This window comes from Haliotis rufescens, unplaced genomic scaffold (assembly GCF_023055435.1).
Source record: "Haliotis rufescens isolate VD_foot unplaced genomic scaffold, xgHalRufe1.0.p SCAF_1, whole genome shotgun sequence".
NCBI lineage: Eukaryota > Metazoa > Mollusca > Gastropoda > Lepetellida > Haliotidae > Haliotis > Haliotis rufescens.
In genome coordinates this window covers 14,513,084-14,538,862 of record NW_025963779.1, presented here as the reverse complement: position 1 = coordinate 14,538,862, position 25,779 = coordinate 14,513,084, and the positions used below count along the sequence as shown (strand labels likewise).

General features: G+C 39.4%; 1 protein-coding gene across 1 annotated transcript in view; it reads right to left on the bottom strand.

The window, feature by feature from the left end:
• Positions 1–7,324: 7,324 nt before the first annotated feature.
• Positions 7,325–25,779, bottom strand: part of LOC124148813 (cubilin-like) — a 29,680-nt gene continuing 11,225 nt past the window's right edge. The window contains exons 8-26 of the mRNA XM_046520125.2: positions 25,677–25,758; positions 24,894–25,021; positions 24,405–24,545; positions 23,526–23,616; positions 23,100–23,221; positions 22,270–22,431; positions 21,320–21,404; positions 20,731–20,861; positions 20,065–20,241; positions 19,368–19,458; positions 18,768–18,904; positions 18,076–18,225; positions 17,315–17,405; positions 16,390–16,514; positions 15,990–16,133; positions 13,938–14,028; positions 13,674–13,798; positions 13,356–13,517; positions 7,325–12,379 (exon numbers count right to left, since the gene is read on the bottom strand). Of these exons, the coding sequence (XP_046376081.2) occupies positions 12,234–12,379; positions 13,356–13,517; positions 13,674–13,798; positions 13,938–14,028; positions 15,990–16,133; positions 16,390–16,514; positions 17,315–17,405; positions 18,076–18,225; positions 18,768–18,904; positions 19,368–19,458; positions 20,065–20,241; positions 20,731–20,861; positions 21,320–21,404; positions 22,270–22,431; positions 23,100–23,221; positions 23,526–23,616; positions 24,405–24,545; positions 24,894–25,021; positions 25,677–25,758 (2,381 nt within the window). The 3' untranslated portion in view covers positions 7,325–12,233. The remainder of the gene's footprint in view (positions 12,380–13,355; positions 13,518–13,673; positions 13,799–13,937; positions 14,029–15,989; positions 16,134–16,389; positions 16,515–17,314; positions 17,406–18,075; positions 18,226–18,767; positions 18,905–19,367; positions 19,459–20,064; positions 20,242–20,730; positions 20,862–21,319; positions 21,405–22,269; positions 22,432–23,099; positions 23,222–23,525; positions 23,617–24,404; positions 24,546–24,893; positions 25,022–25,676; positions 25,759–25,779) is intronic.

The following is a 25,779-nucleotide window of genomic DNA, read 5'->3' as shown; positions in this document are numbered from 1 at the left end:
GCAAAGATGCGTTTGTGTATTTTATACATTTTGAATATTATTTTTATATTTGATATGAATTATTAAGCAAGATTTCGCACGATGACAGTATGCTAGCTGCTCTGTGCCACTGTTTGCACATACAGTCAAAAGTGACACGATAACCGACTTAACGTCACATCAAGAAGAAGGAAATTAATTCATTAAGATGTCACGTGCTGTTCAGTTACAATCATATACAGTTTCTTTGCAGTGGATCGACAGCACCCAGCCTCGTTGGGCTATGGGAAATCAATTCTCATTAAAACACAATATGAAATGTTATTAAACAGAAGATCACATAAACCATTTAACTAACACACAAGTATATTCGATTCACATATTTAGGTAACATAAAACTAATCAAACATACACAACAGACTATATATAACGTACAAGCTAGGATGACTCAATCATATTTCATAAAGTACATACTCTACACCAACCATACTCCCCAACCACCACCACCATCCTCTCAATCACTCACAACATAACCCCCTTTCCTTCCAAACACACTTATAATTCCCTAATACTAAATTAAATACATATGTACACATATCCCTCCCCCACCTACACATAAACCCCACACACCCACACCTCCAACACAAAACACCATACATAGATGAAATAAGACAAGTCTATGGATGAACAACTTCTTTATTACAATTGGTGCGACGTTTCGGTGTAGATCCTAACACCTTAATAAAGCAAGTGATGAAGGTCTTAGGATCTACACCGAAACGTCGCACCAATTGTAATAAAGAAGTTGTTCATCCATAGAACTTGTCTTACTTCATCACACCAACTTCTAAATGCCACTTAAAGAGGAACCATACATACATGTCTATCCACCCCACCCCACCTCCCGTGATCCCACCTCAGACACGGTACCACACACTCATCTTACATCAATACCCAAAGTGGCCCTCAAATTCGCCAGATTTAAAATGAGAGAACACCTACGCGTTTGTGTATGGGACGAGTTTAATAGCTGACACTACAACAACATACGCATGCGTTACAGGCCAACTAGGCTAGTATTCCCCAGCGCGTGTTCCGTACTCTCTGATATCCCAAGCAGTGCTTGATGCTAATGGTGGGCACACGCGATACTTAGAGCTTATCACCCTCCCCTAATGTCACTTTGATTTAATCCTGATGATGTCACTGGGATCGGTCCTGCCCGGTTAAACGAGATTCTAATGTGTACACTAAGGCGATTATGTCCACTCCCTATTTCCATATGTAAAATCACAAAATCAATATTTGCTTTGTGCATTTTATTTCACGCTATGTTTGTGTATGCTAGTTCCAACAATAGCCGTGGTATTATGCAAGTAGTTGGCGACAACACATAAGTCGATCATGTCTATGTCACCTTGTCTTGGCAGTAACACAGAATCACGATGACTGTCTTAACACATGGTGTTGTACAACATGTAACAACATGTGCAACCTTAACATGTGCATATCTTGTATCTAAATATCTGTCATTTTCACAAATTAAATATTTAAGATATTGTTATTTGACTTCACTCACTGACTGAAGCCTTTCACCTTTCATGAATATTCGATTTTACCCTGTATCTTTTGGTCCGTAAAATCACAAAAAGAACTTGATCTGAAAGAATGCATGTCTTGTGATCTATTTGAACAAAAAATCATACATACAAAAACATAAAAATATAATTCAGTATATAATATACTAAGATCTACATATTTATTGTACAATCTCCCGACATATGAACACAATTATACAGCAAAAAGCCTGAAATTATGTATGAGTATAATGAAGTTCAAAGGAACCTTAAAATAACATCGTTATATTCGAAGTTCGTTGTTAACATGAACCTATTTCAAACACTCCCGCTGATCTGTGTACACTTTTGCAACACTTTTTACATTCAGAGTTCATTACGTATAACGTAATGGTAGCATCAGTTTCTATGATCTGGTGCTGCTCTGTACTGGGGCTGACAGCATGAACAACAATTAATTGATCGGGGTACGATGACTTACACTCGGCCAATACACATTGTGACCGCCCGATCCTCATTTTAGTCGGGTCTGACTCGAGGTGTGCCGGAGGCCTGCGCTGACCGGGATTCCCATTGATAGAGAAAATAAAGGTGAGGTGAGGTGAAAATGGGGTTTAACGTCGCGACCAAGATTATTGCACTTATATAGCGACGTGCATGCACGTGTGTGTGGCTGCTTGTACTAGTCCGGACTGATGCCGATTTATAGTGCTAGCACACTGAGATACCATGCCGCAGTTTAACATGGATACCCCACTTAGACACAGTATACTGACTCCGAGCCGACCAGTCCTTCTTTTAGCCCCTTAATGCCGAGCGCCAGGCAGGGTAACAACAAGTACCATCTTTTAACGTCTTTTGGTATGAAATCGAAGCCCGGACCTTCCGCTCTCCGGGTGGACGGTCTACCACCAGACCACGGAGGCGGTCAGAGAAAATAAAGAGATAAATGTCAACATGAGAAGCACAATATCCGTGAGTTTAGATCATAATCATATTTCGAAATGTCAGATGACTGTCTATGGATGAAGATTGGTATAGTCAGTTAGTGAGTGAGCATGGTATTACGTCGCTTTAAGCAATATTCCAGCAATATCAAGGCGGGGGACACAAGAAATGGGCTTCACATATTTTCCCATGGGTGGAATCAAACCTGTGCTTTCGGCGTGACGAGCGAACACTTTGACCACTAGGCTACCCCAGAGCCCTGAAGATTGGAACAACTGACGGTAACGAATGATTATAACGGCCTGCTATAAGAGTCATCATAAGTTATCCATGGATGATGTGATATCAAAATATATCTCACCATCATGTAGGTACCTACATATGCACCTGCATTAATACAATACGCATATGATTCCTGGAAACGAGTTTAGTTTAACGCAAAACACAAGAAATTTTGAACGCTAATGCTGATGGCTCAGTAATGAATACGGCAGCCATTTCGATACAGAGGGTGAAATATGAAACGCACATTTAGTCATATTTTGTTTTACATCATATGAATGAGTGAGTGAGTTGGGTTTAACGCCGCTTTTAACATTATTCCAGTTATATCACGTCGTGTCAGCTTAATGTGGGAGGAAAGCCCGAAGTGATGCAGGTCTCAGACGTTTACCACTTCGGTGAAACCCACGAGCAAGGGTATGGTGCTGACAAACCTGGAAACATAATCGGGGCGAACCGGGATTCGAACCCACAATCATAGGTTTCTGGCGTGCCCAAGGGACGCAACTCTGCACAGCGAATCGCGGCGCCTTAGACGACTGGGCCATCCGTGCCCCCACATCATATGATTTGTGTTGAACATGTGAACATCAACACAATGGTGCCGCCATTCTTTGTGACTCAGTGGGTATAAGGCATTTCGTTCAGAAGTATTGTGCAAGCTGCTACAGCAGGCATATTTAACGATCCTAAGTATTTGATCATGATCTGTCACTCCAGAACATCTGCACGTATCTGTGCAAACAGGAGCTGTGTGCATGTACTGTCGTTACCTAGCAGCCATTCAGCACCCGACAGATTGATATATTGAATTATTAACACACTGCGAAACATTGTAAACAGAATAATACAGGATGTCAAGTTAGCACCATTTTAGATGTGTTTAGTTGTGTCCCTTATCAATGCCCCAAAACATGTGACATTTAGGTTCGAATCCCTGTTCGCCCTGGATATGTCTATAGGCCTGTGACTACCGTCCCGTGCTTGTGGGTTTCACCAATATGGCAAACGGTCTAAGACCAGCATCACTTCACTGGAAGTGTCATTACTATTTTGTCGAACGTGAAAGATTTCAGTCATTCCGACCATCAATTATTACACATGGACCATGCACCTAGGCCTAAGCGTCAATCAAAATCAATTCTTAGGACTTTGTCACAGCTTATTGATCGGCATGTGTTGACATTTGTGCATATGCTATTCACATTGTATTATTATACACAGCTGCTTCTGACACCGATTCGCCTAGCTACTAACGTCACCATGTCGCAATAGAGGCTGAATTCGTGTTCGCTGAAACAAGTCAGATAATATAACCGTACGGAAAACCATATATCTATGGCATTGAATCTTCCTTAAATGTATGAGACATTGTCATTATATTGTAAAGTCTTTAGGTTTCAGTACTTCTATCTCTGAAAACAATATGACTAATAGTGAAAGCAACATGGAGGCGGTCGGTTCAAAACCCTACACACATGACTCATTGTAAAACTGCAGTGGTAGTTGGTTGGTTGGTTTGTTGTTTAACGCCACACTCGGCAATATTCCAGCTATATGACGGCGGTCTGTAAATAATCGAGTCTGGACCAGACAATCCAGTGATTAATATCATGAGCATCAATCCACGAAATTGGAATCGATGACATGCATCAACCAGGTCAGTCAGCCTGACCACCCGATCCCGTTAGTCACCTTTTACGGCAAGCATGGGTTGCTGAAGGCCTATTCTACCCCGGATCTTCACGGGTCCAGTGGTAAGGTATGAACATAAAGTATGTTTCAATATAGTTTGAGACATTTCGTCATAACTTGACTGAAGATATATCTGTGCAGCCAACATCGTTTTCAATGTGTGTATTTGTTAACTTGTAATTTTAGTTTAAATGGTAGACTTATATTAATATTATTTATGTTAAACATATATGCCTTATGTTGACCCTATAACAATTCTTACGTTGATAATTGACTTACTTAAACTGGGTCGTTGTTTCTATTTGTGGACTAACGTCCCGAGTGTCACCATAAGCTCAATAGTATTTATCTATGCTGAGTCAACTACAAAAGAAATGTTTGTGCCGAGACATTAAAACTGTTCCCGACTATGTAAAACGAATATATTTCTGAAACGTTTTTCTTTACTGATAAGCAGCAGAGTCTCTGGATATGTACACAGCAGCCGTAATTCCAAATTAACATATCGTTTATATCAGTTTCAACAAAACCAGTAATTGCATTATCGTGTCATTGGATTTTCTGGCTCATCGATCAACTGATTGTCTGGTTTGTTTACTCTGGTTTGTTTACAGTTTGCCGTTGCATGGCTTGAGTACTGCTTGTGAAGCAGTCACGCAATACATAAATACTTTTTATGTCGCTATAACAAACCTCCCACGCCACTTAATGAGAGACTGTGCCCTTTTTGTAATCATCTAGAATCTGAAGTTCATTTTCTTTTCTATTGTAGCTTTTATGATGATCTTAGGTTTGAACTTGTTAATCTTTTAAATTTTAAATCATCTGATAAGACTTTTACTATGTTAACTGATAAGACTTTTACTGTGTTAACTGACGTCATGTCAAGCTCTGACGCCTCGTTAATCAAACTTTTAGTATCAACTATTAATGAAATGTTTAACAGGAGACAGCGTTTTACATAATATATGTCTTAGTCGATTGATATCTGTATATTTTAATACATTTTAATTTTTTTTATTTTTCTATTAGGTATGATCTTACTAGTGTATATCTGTTTTAAAATAGTGTCTCATAAGCCTAGCTAGGCTGGATGGTATGATAAATTAAATATGATGTATTGTTATTGTTTCATGCCATGTGACACTTTAATAAACTATGTCTATGTCTATAAATACTTTTTTATGCAAATTGTGTGAATAGCGTGTGCTACCTGTAGGGCAGGACCCGCGTACCCTTTTCGCGAACACCTGGTGTCATCACTGAGTTTCAGTGGTCGATTCATATCATTTTCACAACTATATGAAATCTGTTTCACGGATGGTCTAGACTGTTTGTGCACTTGCATTAGCAATAATATTTACGTGAAAAATAGACTACGCCAACACAGTGATGATGGTAGTGGTAATACTACTAGCAGTTAGGGATGAGTATTGGAGGTTTAAAAATGTATCACAATATTTTGCAAAGCACAAGGACATATTGCGATACGTACATGTATCGCGATATATTGTATAATTCTAAATTTTGAATTGGTAAGCAATCTGATACATTAGGTATGAACTTATGTTCATAAATGGAACAAAACAAAATGCTGGAACAACATAATGTTTCATTCAAAAAATACGCAGCCATCTTGGGGCCCCGGATGCTCGCGCCTGGGCAGTGAAGGCATTTTGCAAGGATATAACATTAAATACATGGTAAAAACATCAATTTGAAATCACCTGATATATCGAACATGAAAAAGTGATATTGTTATACGTATCGTGGAAAAAATGAACCTCAATTTACCGATATACCGTTAATACCACACATCCTTAGGTGAAACTAGCGCATTCTTCACAGTATCAGGTACGAGAGTCGCATGTACATTTGTAGTGATAAAACGGTTTCACTCAGACTCTCTTTGGCATGGGATCATATGGGCAGGATTTCGTTGGACTCTGCAAGAACTTCAGACTCTGATGTGGGTTCAAAAACACGACAACTGTGATTGTGTATTATAGCAGTTCAGATGCATAGCGCATAGATTAATGGTTAAAGTTGGCATAATAATTTAAGATTATGTATTTTTGTTTAATGAGGTTGAGTATCTTGTTTTGTTAGTTTGCTGAAAATATAAAGAAATAAGAAAATACATGTACACATATTATATACTTTCAAATAAAGATAAATTTACTTCATTAATGTCATGTAGCATAAACAATGTAATATGCTGTGTCATTAGATTTAAATTAAATTGTAAAGAAATTATCATTCTAACCTCTACAACCGCTTCTATATCATGTTCATTCTGTCCAAACGGTCCGTGGCCTTACTGAGTGAGTGAGTGAGTATGGTTTTACGCCGCTTTTAGCAATATTCCAGCAATATCACGGTGGGGGACACCAGAAATGGGCTCCACACATTGTACCCATGTCGGGATTCGAACCCGGGTCTTCGGCGTGACGAGCGAACGCTATAACCACTAGGCTACCTGACCGCCCCGTGGCCTTACTGAAATGATACCACATAAATAAACGCTTTTGTAGTAAGCAGTAGTAAAAGTAGCAGCAGGAGTGGTGGTGGTGATAGCAGTACTAGTTGTTGTTGTTGTGGTACACATGGTAATATTGTACCTACATGAATATTTGATTATTTCTAGCGTTTATAGAGTTAGCTCCCTTAAACGATATGGTTAATTGTTATGCTCTCATTTTGTATCATGTCCTTCTTGTCTTCATGCAGATACAGTAAGCATAATGTTTTAAAACAAAAGTCACACTAGAAGGCAACTGTCGTAAATAACAACGAAAGATATACTTATATCTATATTTATGCAACAATAACACAACAAGATGTAAAATAATTATGATTTATTAAGATGTACATATATACGAGTTTGGCATACATGGGGGGCTGTATGCAGGAAAAGTGAGATGGTACCCTGGGGCCAAGTGGTAACGCGCCGGACTGTGTCCTAGGGTTACCCTGTAGCGCGCCGGGTACTTGTGAATTTTGGGGGGCCAAAACAGTTTCTCCAGGGGAGAATGTTTTGAGGCCCATATCTGCATACAGTCCCGAAGTAAAAGGTAGTTACAAGAAAAATGTGAAATGATTAATCAATAAGATGGATGGTGCTGGCTGCTGCCATGAGTGCCCAAATTAAGTAGTTGAAAGTTGGATGGAGGAGGATGGCAAGTAGTAGATGCATAGAGGGAAAATGAGAGTTGTAAGGTTTGATTGCTGTCGGCGTCTGGTACATGAGCCATGTGTAGCAAAAGTGTAAAGTTGTAAGGGAGGTGGGTGGGTTTTCAAGTGTTAGCAGCGTAGATGTTAGATGTAGCTCAGATGCCTTCTTTGATTGTTGAATCAAGAAAGCCACGAAAGAGCGTCCTGGCACTATCACTTTGCATGCAAAATTTAGGTGTCCCAATAACGAAAGCAGTTCTCGTTTTTTGCAAGCAGATTTTTTCAAGAATCCTGTGATAAATTCACATATGCGGTGTATGTTGTTGACGGGTAATCGAGCCTCCATTCTCACCGTATCCAAAATGATGCCGAGATACTCCAGTTCGTGGACAGGGCCGACCGTTTTGTGCGTAGCCAGCGGTACCTTCAGACTGTTGAACAGAAGTGACAATAGTGCCATGGTACGCTCTGCCTCAAAGTCCACAGGGTCTATGGTTAAGAAATCATCCAACAGCCACAGTATGTGTTTGATGCCATATTTGTGTTCAGCTATCCAAGCTAACGCTGTAGATAACATATCGAATAGGCAAGGACTGGACCTACAACCGAATGCTAATCTTGTGTAAAAGTAGTATTTTTTCTTCCATTTGAAGCCGAAAAACTTCCAAAAGTCTTGATTGATTGGGATTTGTTTGAAGGCATCGGAAATGTCCACTTTGCATAACCATGCACCTTGTCCACATTTCTTGATGATATTTATGGCGTGGTCAATAGTCACATATGTTAAAGAACATGAATCTTTGTCTATTAATTGGTTGATGCTAGGCTGTTCTGCATTATGTGGAGCTGACAAATCCAATATAAGTCTTTGCTTCTTGCTATATTTCCCCTCAGCTACACCAAGGGGGCTGACTCTAAACAAGGAAAAGGGTGGTTTAGACCATGGCCCGGTAACATACCCCTTATCCACCTCTTTTGCGATTAGATCTGTGACGATGTCCGGTTGTTTTCTGGCACTAAATTTGTTAACACATTCGAAGGAGGTGCGAGGTACAGGGTCAAATAGAGGATTGAACCCCTCTGTCAGTCCGGTGATTAGAGAGTGAACAAACTGTTTGTCCTGATGGCCTGTTAGGTCTGTTGCCAATCTACAGGTGTCAATGGGTGTGGATGGTGATAGTCATGTGTCACGTTTTTTCCGGCTCTCCTTGTCTCTGGGACACTCTTGTTTGCCATGTCCTCTTTGGCGACAGATGATACACTGGTGGGCAAAAAGGCACGGGTCTCGGCTACAGCCTCGGTCGTTGTAATTGTTGCAGACCTCGACACCGTTGTAAACCACTCTATTTCTGCCATGGGAATCGGTGTTCGGATCTCTATGGTATCTAGGACGATCTGATTGGTAAGGAGTGTACCTTTGTCCACGTTCTGCTGGACGAGAAACGGCCATGAAGCAAGTGTCAGTAGAATGAGACAAACTATGGCATATACCACATGCCCTTGTGCGACGCCCTGAAGTAACAGTGGTGTAAATTCGAGTGTCCAAGATACTCCAGTCGATGATAGTACCTTTGCACACATAGGCTGCTGATCTAGCTGCGAACATTCTATGATACTCGTAGAAGAGAGTTCCTCGATAGTGTGATGCCATGTCAACTAGTAATCTCTCATACCTGTCCATTTCTTCTCTGCGTTGAGGATAGGCTTCACAGAAGATTGCTTTATAAATTCCAAAAGCCTTAATAAATTCACCTAAGGATAGACTCCTGTGTCGTAGGTCGTCTCTAATAGACACACTGTCGTCCTCGCCTGTTGCACTTGCAATTTGTGTAGTTCGATATTCTCCTGTTTCGGCCGATGGTCGCAGGAGCAAGGCTAGGTTAATGGCTTTACCTTCCACAATTTGACGTCGTAGGGCTGGGCTGACACTGTCAATGTGGGGTAAAGTGTCTGATGCTACAGGCTGGCCCTGTATCGGAGCATTCGAGTTTCTGTAGAAATCAGGTGGATTGCTAGCCGATGCGGGTATATTATTACCTGGTGGAGAAGGTTGTAGGCTCTGTACCATCTGTCTGAGTTGTCTCATCTCATTGACTACCTCACTGATCGTGTAGTTAGGGCCATCATGTAGGCTGTTAGGCGGGGTAATGTTGGAAGAAGTCCCAGGCGTTGGCATGGAGTGTACCACATAGTCCGAGTTGTTGAGACTCAGGTCAGCATGCTGAGTATCTCCTGATATGCGTTGTGGAGTCACACCTCCTTCCCCCTGTTGGTTATCAGATTCTGCTCTGGAAATGGTAGCTGTTGGTTGTCGTCTGCTTACACGTTGCGGGATTCGTTGTTGTGGAGGGGTTCGTGTTTGGCTATCACTTGGATTTGGCTGGTTGAGCACATACATTTGTAACAGTAACTTTTTAGTCATGTTGTCAGGAACACATACTCTAAGTTCTTTCAATTTATCCTTCAACTGGGCAGCTGTCCAGTTTTCTGGTCGGTCGGTATCCCAAACGTCGACCTGTCGGTCTTGATGTGTAGGCGCATTCCTCTGTCTGCTGTTTCGTGTTGAGCGGGTTTTGCCTCTCCGACCTGACGACCCTTCCATGGTGACCTAAAAAACGAGGTCATGCAGACTAAGCAGACTTCGCTCGTAGCCGGAATGCACTAGCTGGTACGTCCGACAGCTTGCGTCAGCTGTGGGGCAGTTAGATTGATGGCCTGATAACGATCACCGAGAAAATGTTCAGTCATGTGTCACGGTTTTTTCAAGTGTTAGCAGCGTACGTATAGACAAGATGGCGATGTGAAACAACAATGGAATGTGAAGACGAGGCTGGGCGGAAATGCTGTGCATTATGGGACAATGTTCCAGTGTAAGCATTTATTAATAGAGACAGGAATCCAAGAAATATTAGGCCATAGTGAATTGTAATGTACATGTTGCATGTGGCATGAAGGTAAATAAAAAAAAGAAACTCTAGCTGCAATGTATAAACAAACAAGTTTAGTGCCCGACGGAATGAGGTAAAGACCCGACGGAATGAGGTAAAGAAGGGACGTAACTCTATGTGACACATGTGGTTGAAAGTAAGAAAGATAATATGGCAAATACGAAAGTATAGATGCAGTAGGAATGTTATTGTTGCATAAACTACTAAATACTATATTGACATTAAATATTTATCATAAAAGCATGGCATGTGTACAACACAATTGCAAATAAAAAATATGGCATGGTGTTATTTAAATCACTTATAATATGTAAATATACATTCAAACACGTAAAAATGATCATAAAAACAAGGTAATCCCTTGACATATATATATGCAAACGGATGTCTGAAGATCAGCTGTTGCAATATCATTTGGTTACAATGTATGTTGCATGAGAAAGGGCATTCATGATCATATAAGGTCATTCGTCGCATTTCCAGTCAGCAAATGGAAATATACAATGAACGTTGCAGCTAAACTGACGGGCAAAAGAAAGTATACACTTGAAAATTTGTTTTGACCAAAATTACAAACGTTATCAAAATGTTACTAGGCTGAAAACAGTCGCCCGATACACTGCAAACGTAAGGTCCAAAACACAACTTTGACATCCGTATTAAATACATGTACATCACCATTGAATAACCATTTCTTGTTAAGCCACCATTAAAAATGGGTGCATACTTTCTCTTGGCCGGCGGTTTACATGGAATAGTGCAACGACGCCGTAGTTCACATGGATATATAATTAACAGTATGAAATGCGAAAAAGAATTGCTATTTAAGATACGTTGCTGTCAGCATCTGAATACAATATGTTCTGCATCAACTAACAGACAAATTTGACATATTGGATCACTGATCATGTTATCCAACACAAGCTTGCCTGGCCCAGACTCGACTATTTACTTCGCTTACTCACTTCATTTCGAAAATTATCTACATCGACTTCAGTTATATATTTAAATGAGTTTTATTATATACAGAGCTTCCATATCCCTTAACTTCATAATACAGCTATTTAACAATTTCAACTTTGAGAGAGGTGACTAACAGGATCAGGTGGTCAGGCTCAATGATTTGGTTGATGCACGTCATCGATCCCAATTACGTGGATCGATGCTCATGATGTCAATCACTGGATTGTCTGGTCCAGACTCGATTATTTACAGTCCGCCGTCATATAGCTGGAATATTGCTGAGTGCGGCGTTAAACAACAAACAAACCAACTAACCAGATTGAAAAGAAATGATTAAACCCAATCTTTGATTCCATACTGTTATACTAATATATACATGTGAATGGAAAAATAACCATCCAAGCAAATTATGTACAATTATTCATCGACCCCATCATTGGCACCAGGGGATGTCATTCGATCATGGACAGCAGAAGAATGTTTAGTCATGTAATGATTGGGACAAGATAGTTACTATTTTTATGTATATGGACATATTTTTGTATTTCACGAACATATAACATATATGTTGTTATTTAATAACTTCTTATGTTGCGCTCATAGGTAAAATATCTAAATGATTTCACATGCCTTGACATTTTTTCGCGATTAACGCTATAAACTCATTTCATTTTACACCATAAGATGCTTTGGGGTTCCTTCTGACTCCTCTTGAAAAGGGCTTTTTAATTATGATGAATGCAATAGCTCCAATCAGGCAAACAGCCAACAAAGCACCAATCACTCCTCCAACGATTGCTCCAACATTTGAGTCTGAAATAAAATATGAATTAAAACTGTGACTTGTATTGTTACCGTTTGTATCATACGTAGCTCTTGATATTAGCAATTGAACTCCTTGTGGCAAGTTTTTCAAATGTGTACCATTGCTGGTACATGTTCTGCATATTGTACCACCAGAAGACCAAGATTCCAGCACACCAGCATATGTAGCCAGTGTATATATTAAACATCAGAAGAAAGTGAGTGACCATATCACGGCGTGTCATGAACAGCTTAATCAGGAGTGACACGCCTCAGACATTTACAACTGAAAACCACGAGCGGGATATTATGCTGACAAACCTCAAATGATAATCGGGACGAATCTGTGTTTCGAAACCACGATTACAGAATTCTGACACGCCTATGGGAATCAACGCTGGCCTATCCTGCCCGATGAGGTGTAAAATTGATGTAGCTACTTTGTGGATTAAATGTTTCAGTTCGGCAACCTGATTTTCATACATGAATCTTATTAGTTAGTATTATTTTAAAGGCATATAGACATTTGAATACTGCATATGGTATGCAATCATATTCTAGTGTCAGAGTTATTGCTTATATATTGTAGAATCAGCTGAATTATTATGCTTTGTAACAATAATATAACAAAAATTAAAAAGACAAACATTTCACAACATATAGTGGTAGTATGATATACAGTCTGTCTCAAAGTCCTCCAAACCATAATATCTCTCCTTCAGCCAAGCCATTACTGTAATGGTATAGCCCTAAATGTCTGAGTCTAGATATTTCTCTATCTCCCATCTCATGGTGGCTCCTTTTCAATTCGAAGGGAGTTGATTGTTTGTAACAAAGTTTTATATTTTCAGAGTTTAAGCATAAGTCTGTTTGATATATTATAAAACGTATAACTGGGGATTGTTAACGGCGATGAGCAATTGGTAAACGTGAAACCTCAACACTAGAGAATAATGCCAATTGGAAAGAGCTTAAAGTGACTCACCATCTTCTTTTTCATGTGTAAAGTATTGGATTTCGAATCCTTTGCCGGCGATTTCGTTGTCGTTGCTGATTAAATAGATGCCAATGTGTTGCCTTGAACTTCGATATGTCGGTGTGTCGGTTCCACACCACTTTCCAAGAAGTTTGGCGTTCTTAGAGGCACCTGAAACGATACGCGTGTTATTGCGGTATGCGAGATAAAAGCACAAGGACGGTAATGTTGTATATTTGTGACTGTTTAATGATTGCACTGTTTTGTCTATACAACAATATTTTTTAACAAGGAGTTAATGATTAATGACTATGATAGTATGCCTACCGTCATGCACCTGAACTCTGTCGTTGACGCAACCTTCTGACATCTCAATATCTGACGTCACCACTTTTATGACAATGTTTTTACCAGTGTCGACTGTGTATAGATCCCAGGAATATTCCGCTTTCCTTAAGAATCATAGGAAAAATGTCAATTAAAATATAACCCTGAAACATAATGTGTATATCACACAAATGGACTGTAAAAGAAATGTACACAACAGATGCGAAACGTACATTTGATTACTCTAAGATAAACCAAAGTTACCGTTGATAGTTCAATGGGTAGTTTGGAGAGGTAAGGGTGCTTTCCTTCCTCACAGCATATGCGGTCTTACGAGTCCAGAAAGAGAGGTCATCTGAAAATCAATGTAAACTTGTTGGTTTTGTCGGCGACATATGACTGAGTAGACATGGAATCTATTATAAGCTTATTTCTCAATTTCTCTATTTCACAAAATAATTGTGTATATAAAGTATTTAATGGCGGTATTTTGATATGCATATCACAATACCATTCATTTTTATTTTGATAGGCATAATATACAAGTACCCTCGTCATATGTACATCACTATAACAGTGAGTCAGATATGACACTGTATGACACTGTAATTTTGTAAAACAACATAATAACTTCGATATATTAACTTTAAGTAATGTCTAACGTCACATCGCCTTCATATTCGGCCATATACACTCTTCAAAAAAACAAACGCATAGGTGTTTTGAGTATTCCAATTAGATTTTTAAGGACAAATCTTATGTTTGATTCCCGTTAATCATGTCATGTTTGTTGTGCATTGCGCGCAAAACACATCTCAAAATGTTTTTTTGTAAACGTTTATCAGCAAAAATGCAAAGGATGCAAGGAAATTGCTTTCAGAAAAAGTGTTCAGCACAATGCACGTGCAAAATGATGGAAACAAGAGTAGAGATACTGACTATAAAAGACCGTACAAAATTCATCAGTTCATTACGAATTTTCTGACGTGAACTGAGATCGAAAAATGCCAAGATTAACTGCAGCTGACCGAAATATCGAAATATTAAACGTTTGGAAGCAGGGGAGTCCCAGTCTGCTGTTACAAGACACTTCAACGTTCACCAAAGCACCATATCTCGAATATGGGATCGATATACCCGCACTAATTCGACTCAAGATCATCTTAGAAGTGGAAAACCAAGAGTGACCACCCCTGCTCAGGATCGGTACATCCGGTTACATCACCTTCAGAATCGATTTGCTACAGCAACGGACACTGTAGGGCAAGTGCCTGGTATGCGAAGAATTTCCGACCAAACCATCAGAAATTGTGAGACGGCCAAAAGTTGGATCTGTCTTGCGACGTCTACACCGTCAACGACGTGTCCGGTGCTGCAACAGAGTACAGGCCTGGGATCTCAGGAACTGGCGACGCGTTTGGTCCAGCGATGAGTCACGTTTTCTTCTTCAACGACGGGATGGAAGACAACGTGTATACCGACGTCGACATGAACGTTTTGCGCCGAACTGCGTTCGACAGGTGGATCGATTTGGTGGAGGGAGTGTCATGGTGTGGGGAGCCATAGCCCACACGGGTAGATCACAGTTAGTGGTTGCCCAGGGCAATCTTAACGCAAACCGATACATAGACCAAATTCTGCGTCCTCACCTCCTCCCAACTTTGGACCGCCAGAGGGAGCTGTTCCAACATGACAACGCTCGGCCCCACACAGCACGTGCAACAGTTAATTTCGTTGTTAATGAGAACATCAATGTCCTTCCATGGCCGTCCAAATCGCCTGATCTCAACCCGATTGAACATTTGTGGGACGAACTTGATCAACGCGTCCGTCAACGTCACCAGCGTCCCCACACACTGGCACAACTCGCCAACGCCTTACAGGAGGAATGGCGAAGAATTCCCCACGAATAAATCCGAAGACTTGTGCCAAGGAGGTGTCGAGCAGTGACGGCTGCAAGAGGTGGTGTGACCAGGTACTGACCATGACGCCTCCTTGTGGCTACACATGTGCGATGACTGAACTGAATTGATGTTGACAATGACGACAATGCTTTTGTCGATCACTGTGTCTAATTTCATTTGATTGTGTTTACGCATATTCTGTGCAGATACATTTACATCCGCTTAGTAAATATCCTTATTTTTTAACTATGCGTTTCTTTTTTTTTAAGAGAGTAGCTTTTCGATATCCTACCTCATAATTATAGGTTATCTTCTTTCGCTATAAATTGTGTTACACAGAGATTATATACCTTACATACTAGTATGTATTAACATGTACGATTTAAACACACTCGTGCATCGTACTACTAACCTTCTCGATACGAGAGTTCAAAAGTACGTGTAACCGGCTGTGATGTAGCCACGAATGTGATGAGGACATCTCTTCCCGACATCCTAAAACTTGGCAAGCCGATACCACAAAAACGCCAAATGAGGGGACTTGATCTAGAATTACCTGAAAAAAAGATGTTATTTGGACATTTATACTAGATATTCAAATATGCGTTAACAGGTGTACATTCCAGTACTAGTTCCTAGATCCAATAGTGCCAGTCGTCTACAAACCCGATTATTTCATTGTGACAAAGGGCTTCCAGACGTTAGGTTTTAAAACTCCAAAATAAGTATCTGTGAAAACTGGTGTCTAAGCCCAAACGTGTGAGAGCAAACTGGGGATGGATTAAAATAATATTAAGTTAATAGGATCGCACCATCATAAACCATTATTTGGTCATCTGTACAGCTGGATGATGCAATTATGTCAGCCTTTCTAACACGTATGTCAAGCACCTTCGTGACATTCTCCCTTCTCAACAACCACGAACAGGAACGGCTCCTGAAACATAAGACGGAGGTTTCTGCTTTAGTTTGGCATCTATCATCAGTTTATATCTATATTGCACATACAATAAGTGACATGCAAAAAGGATAGTTTTGACAGATGAAATGAGGTCACACAAACAGGTGCCACAACAAGGGATGTTAAGCATAGCCACGAAGCATCTTGAGTGTGTTTTGTCTATGTCTGCCTGTTTGGACTGGCTGGCAGGCACGTTGACATCATGATCACATTAACACAATATGCCTTCACGTTTCTGTTTGTTTCGTTGATGTTTAACGCTGCACTCAGCAATATTCCAGCTATATGGTGCGGCCTGTAAATAATCGATTCTGGACCAGTCAATCCAGTGATTGACACCATGAGCATCGATACACGGAATTGGAACACGATGACTGACCACTCGATCTCGTTAGTCGCCACTTGCGACAATTATAGTCACCTTTACGGCAAGAATGGGTTGCTGAAGAGCTATTCTATCCCGGATCTTCACCGGTCTTCTTACATGTACATATGGTGAAGTGCATTGGTATTTTAGGGTATTTTCTTATAGACATGACAAGACTTTCTTTCTAACACATGTGTGTCTGATTGTGTAGACTTTTCAAATATGAAACTGATGATAAAAGTATGTAATTTGTCGAATAGACTGTTTAAGACCGCAGGTGGATACGTACATTAGCATCATGAATATCTAAACACGTTATGTGTTACACTAGAATGCAAATTGTACGTATAAGTAATACATACGTATATTTGACACATGTGCAATATTTCATATCTTTCTTTTAACTCACTGAGTGGAGCCCTCCACATTCCCTGGAAATACGATTTTGCCGGATCTGGTTATGTCTGTGATGCCGATTGTAAAATCACAAGGCAGTGGTTCTGAAGGAATACAGAGCTTGTTATATATTTGAATATATAGTATGGATCCAATGCATGTGAAAAACTTATATGAGCCATTCTATGACAAAATGACATAAAAGCGGCTGTCGCTTCACCATGTGGGTAATAAACCCGTTTATTACCCAGTCGCCCTGATGAAGGAACTTGTAAAACAATATCATACTTGTAAAAACCCTTGGCATATAACGTGGACATGGGATAGCCTAGAAGCCCAAGCGTTGCTCGTGATGCCGCAAATCTTGGTTCGATTCCCCACAAGGGTACAATGTTTTAAACCAGTTTCTAGTGGTAATTTACCTGTAATATTGCTATAAACGGCGTAAAACCAAAGTCACACATTCGCAATATGATACCACGTGGCCCTCAAAATACAAACTGTATTGTATATACTTGACAATTGTCATGTAAAATCACTCCTTATGAATTATTGGATTCGTGAAATGCAACTATTCGATACATTCAATCTCGTTATATCCGGAGAAACTTAAATAAAAGTGCCTAAACCCTTTCCAAACCCATGTGCTAAAAGACAGAACGATTTCCCACTACATAATTAGTACGTGTCCATGCAAATGCCATATGTACATATGATACTAGGTGTTCGCGAAAAGCAATTGGGAGGACCAGTTGTATTATTCAAATATGTCACCTCTTGTTTGGAAGTATTGCAGATTGAATCCTCTGAACCTTGAAGTACTATCGGCCCTTAACAATAGCGTCATGACGTGTCTTGTACTCTGACGTTGTATCAGGGTCTGGTTTCCACATTCCCACGCACTGGGTGACTCATCAGTTGTTCCTGGGACAGAGATAGGCGTAACGAGATTGAACATAAAGTTAACACAAATTGGCCACAATAACCTCCGCCCATCCGTTTTATTACATAAATGAGCTTAAACAATTAATCTAACATATGTATAAGCTTTGGTTCAAGCAATTATTTTGGTGAACTCTAGAATTGTGTTTGAAATATGTTTTACCACACGTTAAAATGTGGATTTTTTTTATTACCTTGCCTGGCGCTGGGACTGGCCGGCTCGAAGTCATTATGTGTGTCATAGTGGGGTATCCATGTTAAACTGTGGTATTGCATATCAGAAAGCTCGCACTATAAAACCGACATAAACACACACGTCGCATTTAAGTTAAATAATAATGAACGCGACTTTAAAACCTTTTTTACTTCACCTCATGATCACCAATACCAAAACATTCCGTCGTCCGCCACATCGTTGTCCCCTTGTTAGGTAGTACAGACATAGTGCATTCATAAATAGAATTCCCTCATACATGTCCAATAATTAACACACAATGCATGCTGCTATCGACGCCATAACTCACCGTCACTAATTCTCAGATTACTAGGCTGGTATTGACATTGAACATCGAGGGTGGCATGCAGTTGAAAGTCAGTCCCAGTGAGGCGTACATTTTTGGTGCTATCTGACGCTGTTATGGTCCAAGGACAACGGATTTCCCTAGTGACAAAGATATTTGTGAGTTGCCAGCCACACATCACGTGTTATTTTTCATTTTACTGTCTCAAATTACGGTTATTTTTAAGTCGATTTAGTTGAAGGGACAGTCTACGTGAATGGATGAATGATGTTTTACGCCGCACTTAGCGATATTCTCGCAACTGTAATTAATTAGTCAGGGTGCAATGACACAATAAGCCACCACCCAATCATCATTCAAGTCAGTTGTGTCAAATTACAGTGACAAGCTGGGTACCTATCCTAATCGTGATCACTATGGGTATTCGGGATAAAGAGAAAAAAGATGAGCATGATCTATATTTCTAGCTATATCTGAATGGAAACAACAGATGGTAACGGTGATTGGTAACGGACGCAATTTAAACTATAATTATATTATGAAGAAACGACATTATTTAGACACATGAATTCATGTCAGCTTGGGAGTTAAGCTGTGCCTTACCCGTCGTAACTGTTTGGGTAGTTTGGAGATGTAACGTTTTTGGCAGCATCCGTAGCAGTCAGAGACCCACCACATGGAGGCACATATTCGTCTGAATTACAGAAACATCGACATTTGTATGACCCTCATTCATCGGTTAACACTCGTGACAATACAAAACATATTCTGGAAATGAACGTATTTTCCCTTATACATCAGCCGCACATGCATGTATGCAGTATAAAACATGTACACACACAGAGGAGATTTACTTTCCCGGGTTTCGGTATTGTAGACCGGGATTGGTGTTTTCACATCATCGTGGGAGGTCATGCACACGTTATTCATACTTTGTCCTAATAGGGGTATCCAACCTGAACCGGTCTCTACCGAACCGACATTTATTATTACTGTTGTAAAGTACATTGTCATCAACGCATATAAGAAACCGGCGTATTGCCTTCCAGTAGGGGTTATTTAGCACTTTGGGATCTGGTGACGTCCCAGAAGGTAAGCAAGTTATTTATCTATTCATTCAGCCATCATAAACGATTGCTGAGTAATGAGAGTTAACCTTTAAAAGGATGAAATACAGCACCGTCAAGTTGACGGAGATTTACAACCAACATGTTTATACTCGACCATAAAACGAGAGTAACTAGATGTACATGTATAGCATTCATTGGATGACAAAATAAAAGTATGTGAGCTACATTACCGGTAAAGTGCCCTTTCTTGTATCTCATCTGAAAGCCAGTGTTTGTTGGTGTCGCTGCTGTGTGAAATACAACTAACATCACGTAGCTGGTGCTAACAAACGTCGGCACATCCTTACCACAGAACTGGGATTTCTGGGTATTAATGGACTTTAGTGGCATCGAGGTTGCTTGAAACCCTGTATATGACACGAAGCAGTAAGATAATATCATTTTTGTAATGAAGAACATGTATGGCAACAGGATGAATCACTGATTTGAGAATTTCAATTCGGGCGTAAGAGTTATTGTGGTCTTCCCACATCACGGGTAAATGAAAATTTAGCAATCATGGAAGGTGTTCCAGCAGGCACATGATTTTTAAAGTCTAACCGCAATTTGATGTGCAGTTAGGGATCCCTATCTTATGATGGAGTACACAGCGCAATATGCATGGCTATAAACTTGAATGTGCCAGTACCATCTAATGCAGAATAAATATTATATTATTGTACTTAAAAGCTTCCTAGACACGCTAGATGAGCTTATAATTCTGGAAACCTTTATTGCATCGTGAATTATTTGCAGACATCGTTGTGACACATGCGCAAATATCCCTTTAAATCATGTTAAAAAGATGATGCTTGCTTGAAGGTCACTTATATTGTAAAGTGGTTATATGAGCTCACCGTCATACACTGTTACGTAGTCTCGTGTACATTCGCCATTTACTGCTTCGGGGAGATCTGATACCAGTACCTCGAGTTTGATTCGATAGGGATGGTTAGTGGAAAGATGGTATGTTGGGCGGTCAGAATTGCTGCAAGAGATGGGGGAAAATCCATGCTACTTATCAGTTTGATAGTTAGACAATAGCCGTTTTGCATTATCACCTTGGATTATCATTGCACTAGGGTAAATGAACAATTGGTGCGGTTATCGTTGTTTTAGTTCGTATTAAAGGAGTGCATTTTAATTAACGTCTGTGGATACAATGTTTGAAGTTCAATCACACCTCATGCCAAACAGTAGAGTGATGAATGTACGAAATGTGTTTGCAGTTTATTACAAGTAATACATTTTACAAACATTACACAAGCAGCACAAGAATTCAATGCACCTCATAGTAACTGCGCTGTGAGAAAATAAAAAGAAATACCTCAAATTTTCTTTGGGGTATCCTGGGGACCCCAGATACTTGTTTTTACCAATCGCCGTCAGCGATTCTCCAATAGGAAATCCCTAAAGCGTATATAGCGTGAAAAACAAAATTCATACCCCGGGTAAGAAAGCGGGTTTCTCGGCGATGTGATGTAGGAATAAGTAGACGCAGCGTCTAAATCATAGCTTAAGCAGTCTCCATCTGCAATGAAACGTTAAATTACCTTGATACGATTAACCCACTCTCCTACCCAGAGTTCCATGCGACCAGCATAGTACCTCTGCCACAGGCCAGCGCCATGTGATCATTCGTCACATCTTACACAGTCCATTGCATATGTTTTTCATCTGTTTCGTTTTTGACAAGTCTACATATCTAGATAAGATATGTCACAGAATGGTTAACTTTCATTGAGAAAATATCCTTAATCGTGAAAAACTATTTCCATTTGCGTAGCTATCCTATGTTTACATTGTTTGTACGGTTCCACGTTCTGTCATCGAAGCCCTACGGAGAGCTAGCGATACGGTCACTTTGATGTGTGAATATGTATTGTCATGCAACTCACTGTCGCAATTGTAGTAGCATATTTATAAAGTTATGCAACACAAAGCGCCCCCAAATGCTTGCATTAGTCAGTTCTATTCTGATTTCTGAAAAAAAGCGCGTTTGTTTACAAACAAGAGAAAAGTCCGGTCATGTGATATGCAAATTAGCCTGTGGCAGTGGTGTTATGCTGAGTCACCACTGCGCCGGAGTGTGCGATTAACCTTCACTTTCAACGAATATGTGGCTGGTGACTCAGGAAAATAGTTCACATAAAGCTCCTGGATATATGCAGTTTATGTTCCTGGAAATATGTATCTTATGTTCTTTGATAAATGTATCTTTTGTTTAGGATGTTCGCTGGTTATAAGGAATGATATCTTATAAACAAAATATTACAGTCTACATGTAGAATACAGTTTATTAATAAAGTCAAGCTTTCAATAATATTCCCTTCGATATGCCGTTGAAATCATCGTAGGTTGAAGGCAAATGTCTTCATTTCAACTAACAACTTTACCGTTTACGTCTGAAGGTTGTCTGTAGCTGATGTTGAAACCTCTTCCGTTGTTGGAGTCATCAGTTCGGTAGACAATATGCATCACATTTCCAGAGCTTTGTAAACAGTAACCGTTCATTTGGCCACGCCATGTTGCAAGAAGAGGACTTGCAGTAGAAGCTCCTGTTACATAACACAGCTAATACAGAATATGAGAGCTCACGTTGCATTTTAAGAATAACCTACGATCTACAAACAATTACGTAATTATCGAATTATCTGCGTCCAGTGCTAATAACTGTAAGTTCCTAGCCTTGGCGTGGAACTTTCAACACCAATTCACACGTAGACAGATAATTCGAAATTCTGAATTGCCTGTAAGTTACTATTTGACTCAAGTTGAGACACTAATTCAGGTCGTCTATTGTTGGATTAACATGGGGAAAGTGGACAAAGTTTTACAAATATTTTATTACGATACATGCGACTCATTAGGGATTGAGTGCAGTAAGAAGTTGTATAAATTGTGAAATAAGGAAATACAACAACGTTCCAATAACTTAAACCTGCTAAGGGTCAAATTGCGTTTCGGACATAATCCAGGATCAGTATACCTAATTGTGCTGGTCAGCTATTTTTCTTTATGTTAAACTTCACTCGTAAACTTGAATCATGTGCCTTTCTATTTGAACCTGTCCCTCAATGCAATTTGGCAGGTGCTAAATGTTTCATACAGGGATGTGTTTGCTGCTGATAAGTCTGAAGTTGGTGTTACCTACCTATATCCAGTTTGTTTCAATTGTTTTAGTAGATCACCCTTACGTCGAAAGGGTTAATGTAAATGTTCATACCGTTATATATCTTGAGAGTGTCCGGTAGATTGTCGCCGCCAAACTCTACATCTAAATCAAGAAGGTTGATTTGGACAAATGCTTCATTGTCTGCTGTAATAGTCCAACTGCATGATGATGCCCTGCAAAAATCCAGATAGATGCGTTTGTATTAACGGTTGTTTCCTTTAAAGCTTCAACATAATGTTGCTTAAAAATAATAAAATATGCATTTGCATTAACGAAATATTTAGATATCGTTTATTCATAGTTCATAGTTCCTAAACTGAAACTTGTCCCATGTCTATACTGTGAGAAATGTATTATAAGTAAGACTCTAATAAGAACGTTATTCCGTGGTTTTTGCCGAACAAGCGTTGGCCTAGATCGAAGTTTCAATATGTGTCAAACTTAGTAAATGCACTGTGAGAAAATAAAAAGAAATACCCCAAATTTTCTTTGGGGTATCCTGGGGACCCCAGATACTTGTTTTTACCAATCGCCGTCAGCGATCCTCCACATGTGGTTGGTATGGAACCTGCACCAAACATTGTATTGCATAAGTTCGCTACTACAGAATTACTGGTTTTGTATTCTGTATTGGTATTAACTTTCACCAATATTGTCGTTGTTCGTCGTTCGTTCTGTCATTACGCAAAACATCCAAGTAAGTGCCAAAACCACAAAACAATCGGCAGTGAAACATAAAAATAGTTTGTATTCATAAACCACTACTACTCGTTTATTTGCTACCACAGGAAAAAGTAAGAATGTAGGCACTGAAACATGAATCACAATATATAAATCGAATTTGTGTAGTAGTAGTAGTAGTAGTAGAAGTAGTAGTAGTAGTAGTAGTAGTAGTAGTAGTAGTAGTAGTAGTAGTAGTAGTAGTAGTTTATCTGTCATTAATATGTAACCATTCACTTTATGTATTAGTTCCTTAAACAGCTGTTATATAAAAGTTGTGCAATTCATTGTTCAATGCTTAGCCACACACCAGGCATATTATATTACATGCCAATTTAATTATATTCATAACAGTTTCACGTGATGAATTATTAATACACAGTAATAGACTGTTTACAAAAAGATAATACACCAGACCTTATTGTCAACTGGGGACGAAGGAATGTGTTTTATCAGTAAATATTAACATTAATAGTAGCATATCTGAAAAAGACCTATATTGTCTTCATTAGACACGCAAAAGATATTTCATTGTGCTATATGGTACGTAAGTCAGATCAACACATATTTGGCTTATCTAAATTTAATTATTTCAAAGATGACTTCTTATTGTAAAACCATGGAAACGTGACATACCAGATTTTTGCTTGTATTTCAAAAGAAACCCTTGTGCTTCATTGGTGCCATCAGTCGTGAAAACAACAGTCATGTTTGGTCCTGTACTCTCAAACCTAGGTGTGTTTGTTCCACAGAATGTCCCAAGTTCTGTCTTATTAGCTGATTGAAAATATGTAAAAAAAATGCAATAGTTTATACCACATTTGATCTTTCCCAGATAACTAATGGAACAATTACATAATGTCATAATTCTGTGATCGTAAATCAAATCGATAGCTGAAGGCATTTTTGAGACGATTGTATCGCTACAATTAACTTCTGTGAATAGTTAAGTTATTAATGGATCACCCGAACAACAATTTGCGCAAATGTAACTTTTAACGGAGGTTGGTATAGTATTATAATATATTGCAAGTATGATATCTAAACTTTAATTCAAAGTAGCAATTCTCGTCACTCTTTAGGTCCACTGTTGCGCAGACAGATGTGGAATACACAATGACTTACAGTTCGTCACAGACACTCTGTCACCGCTGCAAGATGGGGAAGTGTCGGATATGTTGGAGGTCATAGTAACCAGTTCGATCACAGCATCGTTATCCGCAGCAAAGATATTCCATCTGCAGTTCAGGTTCCTGGAGGGACAAAGATGAAAGTTACATAAGGGAAGATACACAAGCTTGCTGGGAGCTTGCAGTTAACAGAGGTTGCACATGTAAAAGAATAGATCACATCTATCCGCTTATCTGAGCTACCGGGCAAAGTATACACCCATGTATGGTGGTGGTTAAAAATGGAACAAACAAGCAATAGTTTGATACGGGTTTCATAGTTGTGTTTTCGGCCTTAGGTTTGCATGTTTAGGCGACTGTTTTCAACATAGTAACGTTGTGGTAACGTTTGTAATTGTTCAAATCCCATTTCAAGTGTATACTTTCATTTGCCCGGTGTAGTTTATGTAATCCTTCATTCATCCTCTGAATAGGCTATACATTATTTCACATGAGTAATCATTAAACTCATCACTTCATTAATACAAATTTAAACTTATTCCATAGTATTGGTTCATTCTATATTCCATATAATGAATACATTTTAGATAGATGGATGGATGGATAGGTGGATGGGTGGATCAATCGTTTCTCAATTGATCCTTTAATATATTCTTATATCTTACTTACTATTCCATTCGTCAATCTACAGTGTATCCATGTTATCATTCCAGCAACTCATCCATATTACCAGGACGAAACACTTAAATGACAAGGATTCCAAATTACTCGTGTTTACCTATAGTATTGAGTCGGGTACCCTGGTGACAGAATATATGAATCCATATCCGTCGCCAGTAGACTTAGTAAACAGTCTTCCCCTGTAAACAAATGTAGTGTTA